The sequence below is a fragment of the Coffea arabica genome, chromosome 11e, assembly GCF_036785885.1.
Source record: "Coffea arabica cultivar ET-39 chromosome 11e, Coffea Arabica ET-39 HiFi, whole genome shotgun sequence".
Lineage (NCBI taxonomy): Eukaryota > Viridiplantae > Streptophyta > Magnoliopsida > Gentianales > Rubiaceae > Coffea > Coffea arabica.
In genome coordinates, this window is record NC_092331.1 from 50,023,649 (window position 1) to 50,029,126 (window position 5,478).

General features: G+C 39.8%; 1 protein-coding gene across 1 annotated transcript; it reads right to left on the reverse strand.

Moving 5' to 3' along the window:
• Window positions 1-1,185: 1,185 nt before the first annotated feature.
• LOC113718394 (uncharacterized) lies at window positions 1,186-4,494 on the reverse strand. The gene is made up of 2 exons (XM_027243301.2): window positions 2,806-4,494; window positions 1,186-2,679 (listed from the first exon to the last, which is right to left on the reverse strand). Exons 1-2 carry the CDS (start codon window positions 4,492-4,494, stop codon window positions 1,186-1,188), a joined length of 3,183 nt encoding a protein of 1,060 aa, XP_027099102.2.
• Between the last annotated feature and the right edge of the window lie 984 nt (window positions 4,495-5,478).

Here is a 5,478-nt window from a genome sequence, read left to right on the forward strand (position 1 = left end):
TTAAATAGGAAAAAGAAAAGAAGAATAAACCCGATTAAGTGAAGTACTAAGTTGAATTGTTCCGAGTCCGAATTCTTGACAATGGAGGATGGGGAAAGTTCAGTAATTGTTGATCGGGGTGGGTTCGTTGGTTGTCCGAAGAGAGAGAAGTAAAAGGGATGATTTGATAAGTAGTTTGGAATGCTATCATCAAAGTCACCAGCCAACTGTAATCATATTGTTGATTTGGTGAATGTACCCAAGATAGATTGCTTTCTATTTTTATCTCTTACCATCTCAGTACCTATTTTTAACTCTTATTTTATAGATTGCTCTCTATTCTATCCGTCCATTGGTTTGTATCTTTTTATCTTTTTCAAATGTCCAGATACACCCAAGTTTGTATTGTGAAATATTACTTACAAATAGAATGTTTATTGCTTAATGCATACCTAGATATACCTGAGTTGATAGCATCTATCTATCCATTAGTTTGTATCTCTTTTTCTTTACAAAACATCCAAATATATCTGAGTTGATATCATCTATCAGTCCATTAGTTTATATCTCTTTATCTTTACCAAATGTCCACATCTTATTAACAACCATATGGTTTGTTATTAGTATGCAATTTTATCTATGGAGATGCAAGTAGCAAAACCCATTGTCTCACATGTAGAAAAATGAGTAACTAGTGTCTTGTCATCCAACAATTTCTTAATTGCAAATGCAAGACTTAATGTCACAGCCAGGCTAAACCTTCTTGAACTCCAACAACAATAATAGTTAATGTTGTTTCACAATAATTTAAAAGTGTAATGGCATCACTGGAATTCCATTTCGTGAATTCATATGAATAGCTTTCTCCACTAGAAATCTGGCTAGCAACACCATAATAGTTAATATATAGAAAATCTCATTCCTATTTTTGCAACTTCACTTGTATTCGGGGTCTCATCTCTTCCATTTTCACTCAGAGTCTCTGTCAACTTTTTTTTCTTTTTTTTCTACAAACGATATTAGCTTTTATAGATATTAACACTTGATACTACAAGGAGTACTTACAAAAGGGGCAACAGCCCGTTCATCTAATCTATTGGCTTCTATCAGCCAACATGGAAAGTCACCTTCCCAATCTATGTCATTAACTAGCTTTGATGCAAAAAGTGCTAGCCTATGACTTGCTATATTCAATGTTCTAGGCACCTAAGATATTGTGCAGTAGTCAAAAACCTGTATTAGATACGCAATGTCTTCCAAGATGTTTGCTAGAGTCCCATCTTGTACATTGTTGCATCTAATGTGATCTGTGGCCGTCTTGCAATCTGATAGGATAGCTATCTTCCTCCAGCTTGTTTCCTGTGCCATTTGGAGAGCTAATCTAATGGTTAATGTTTCTTCCATTAGAGCTTCACCTTTCTTCCATTCTACTACTCCTTTAGCTCTTATTATCTCTCCTGTCCAATGCTGGGCCACGATTCCTTTTCCTGTTCTGATCATCCTTGCGTTGAGTGCTGCATCTGTACTGATTCGGATGACTCCTTCAGCTCGTGGTACTATCACCTGTTCCATCTGACTCCCAGCCCCTTCATTTTGTTTGATCGCCTCTTCCTGCTGCCGCACGTCCTCGTACTCGAGCCATTCTTGCTGTGCTCTCTGGACTATATCATTTGCTCCACTCCTTTGCTGTTCAAAAACCATCTTGTTCCATGCTTTCCAGATCTGCCATAGAATATTCACTGTCAAAACTATATGTTCTGTCCCTAGCTCTTTTGAACCTGTCTGAGCAATCGCCTCCCACCATCTCCACAAATTGCTCTGTAAGTCTCTCAGCTCCTCCCATCTTACCCGTGCTATTTTCCACATCAGTTGTGCTCTTGGGCAGTTGAAAAACATGTGTTCAGCTGTTTCTTCACCTTCCCCACAAACTGTACAGACCTTATCCCCTTTTCCAGTTCTTTTGTAGATATCATCATTCACAGCTATACCATTCTGCAAACACTTCCAGATGAAGTGTTTGATTTTGTGCTTTAAGTTTAGGTTCCAAAGTTGTTTCCAAACACTATGCTTCCTTATTTCCCTGCTTGTTTCCCCCTTCAGCTTTTGTCTACTATTTACTGTACTGCTAGCCTGCATAGCTCTCGCATAACCTGTCTTGACTGTATAGATTCCAGATTTTGCAAAATTCCAGAAATATCTATCTTGTCTTTTAAACACACTGAGAGGTATACTAGCTATGTGTTCCCTCTCTTCTCGGTTGAAAACTTGCTGTAAAATCTCCTCATTCCATCTTCCTTCACTGATGAGCTGGCTGACTGTATGTAAGTGGCAATTTGGGGGACAAGTTGTTGAAGTTCGTCCTATCGCTGATCCTATCACCCATCTATCCTCCCATATATTAATCTGTGTTCCATCTCCTACTCTCTTCCATAGGCCTCCTTCCAATAATTCCCATGCACTGTGTATGCTTTTCCAAGCCCAGGACGCTGAGTTGGGAGGGTGGTTGTCCAGGGATTTGTGATCTTTTAAGTTGTTGCCTCTGATTACTTTACTCATAAGCAGATTTGGAGAGCAAATGATTCTCCAGAGTTGCTTAGCAAGTAAAGCTTTATTAAAAGCATCTAAATCCTTGAATCCCAGCCCCCCTCTTCCTTTGACATCGGCTAGTTTCTTCCAACTAACCCAAGGAAGTTTCTTTTCCTGCTCATTACTTCCTCACCAAAAATTGGCTATACTCTTGCAAATATCCACACACAGTCCTTTTGACAATTTGAAACACGCCATGGCATAGTTTGGCATCGCTAGTATGACTGACTTTATAAGTACCTCTTTCCCAGCCATGCTCAACATTTTGTTTGCCCAACCTTTCATCTTTTTGGTGACTGCACTTTTGATATAGCCAAACACTTGGTTCTTTGTCCTTCCTATCGCCATTGGTAGTCCCAGATATTTGCCATTGGTTGCCTCTTTTAAGTTCCCCATTACTTCACAGATGGCTGCTCTTCTTGTCCTTAGGGTGTTCCTACTATAGTACACGGCTGATTTTTCAAAGTTCACTAACTGTTCAGAAGCCACTGAATAGCTCTTTAGCACCTCTTGTACCTGTTTAGCCTCTTGGACCGTAGCTTTGCAGCAAATCAAAGAATCGTCTGCAAAAAATAAATGTGATATTTGTGGACTATTCTTGCTCACCTTGATTCCTGCCATCATCTTTTTGTCAATCTTTGTGTTTATCAAATGGGACAAACCTTCCGCACAAATCAGGAAAAGGTAAGGGGAAAGGGGACCCCCTTGTCTTAATCCTCTGCTAGGTTTTATGTAACCCACCTTAGCTCCATTAAGATTGAAAGAATAAGAAATTGAGGATATGCAAGATATGATCCACATAACAAAAATAGGACAGAAGCCCATATGCATCATCATTCTTCCTATGAATTTCCATTCAACCCTGTCATAGGCTTTAGACATATCAAGCTTAATAGTCATGAAACCAACCTTTCCTTTTCGTTTATTTTTCAAAAAATGCATCACTTCATGAGCAATAAGAACGTTATCAACAATTTGTCTACCCGGAACAAAGGCAGACTGGGTCTCACTAATGCATTTGTTCAACACGACTTTAAGCCTATTCGCTAGCACTTTTGAAATGATTTTATAAAGAGTATTGCACAAGCTAATAGGTCTGTACTGGGTCAAGTTGATGGGATTTTCTACCTTAGGAATCAAAGTTTCATTCACAACCTTCAGCATGTTGCCAGTATGAAAAAAACTCACCACTGCATTCACCACATCTATCCTAACAATATGCCAGTATTTTTGGAAAAAAAGAGGAGACATACCATCTGTCCCAGGCGATTTATTAGGATGCATAGAGAAGAGTGCTCTGTGTATCTCTTGTTCCCCCACAGGTCGAATCAAGTGTTCGTTCATCTGTCTAGATATAGTAGTGGGAACCCCTTGCAGTGTTTCCTTAATTTGATCTACATTCCCAGTAGTAAGCAGCTGGTTGTAATATCTACACATCTCCTCCCTCAGCTCCTGATCCGTCTTACACCATTGTCCATTATCCTTTTGCAGGCAAGTGATTTTCCTTTGTTTTCTCGCCGCCATGACACTAGCATGGAAGAATGCAGTGTTTTTGTCTCCTTCCTGTAACCACCATGTCCTAGCCTTTTGACTCCAATATAGCTCTTCCTCTCTGTATGCTGTACTAAGCTGCAACTTCAATTCTGCAATTTGACCCCTCTTTCCTAAATTGTTGCTAACCTTTAATTCCTGAATTTTCTCTTTTAACTCCATAATCTGCCTTCCTGAGTTCAAGCTGTTATTTCTCTTCCATGTTAACAAAGCCATTCTGCACTCTCTTATCTTTCTTGTCACCTTAAACATTCTCGAACCTTGATGCTCCGAGCCCCAAGCTCTTTCTATCACCCCTCTGATTTCCCCATTCCTGACCCACCGCTGGTCGAAGTAGAACCTTTTTTTTACCTTTCTCTGATCGGGGTTTGTATCCATTAAGAGCATGCTATGATCTGATGTTTTATTTTCTAAGTGGTTACACACAGCTCCTTTAAACATTTGGTACCAGTTAACACTTGCAAGGCATCTATCCAATCTCTCTTTTACTTCCCCCTCTCCTTCCCAGTGATTGCACCATGTCCATGGTTTCCCTTCAAATCCTATATCTACCAACTCATTTTCCTTAATGAATCTGTTAACTCCTTAAAACTACATTCTTGTCTCCCTCTCCCTCCCCATTTTTCTTCTCCATCTCTTATATCGTTAAAGTCCCCTACCAGAATCCAATATTCTCCCCACTCCCTCTTTTTCCACTGTTCTTTTCTTGTTTTCTCATCTATGCTAGCATAGATTCCCACCAACCACCATTCGCTCCCTACCTCCTTATCATTTATTTTCAGCTCTATGAGAAAACTCTCCTGTTTAATGTTCACCACTTCTACTTCTTTCTTCCACAGCATTGCCAGCCCTCCTGCCCTTCTATTTGAGTCTACCACATAGCAATGGTCGAATTTTAGCTATTTTTGTACCTTTTCTATAATTTTCTTCTGATTTTTTGCCTCAGCCAGAAAAATAACACTTGGAAAGTGGAGATTAATCACTTCCTTTAGTTGGAGAATTGTCAAGGGTCCTCCCACACCTCGACAATTCCACACCAGAACCTTCATTTGCACTGTGGAGGCTTTGATGGGATTGCCTCCAGTTCCCTTATTTTAGTCATTTTCTGGTTTTTCCTTCTCCCTTGTTTCTACGGTGGTTCATTCTCTTCATCCTCTTCCATTGGCTCGCTCTCCTCATTTACTATAGACTTCTTCCGTTTACCTCCTTGTTCCCCCACCTGAGTGTTGTCTTTTATCTCTCCTAATGGGATTCTTTTGATCCTGTGGAAGCCTCTTTGTTATTGCCCTTTGTCTTCCACCTTCACAGAAATTAGCTGACTCTTGTTTTCCTGACATTTCTTTATGCTTGCCTGCTGTAAGG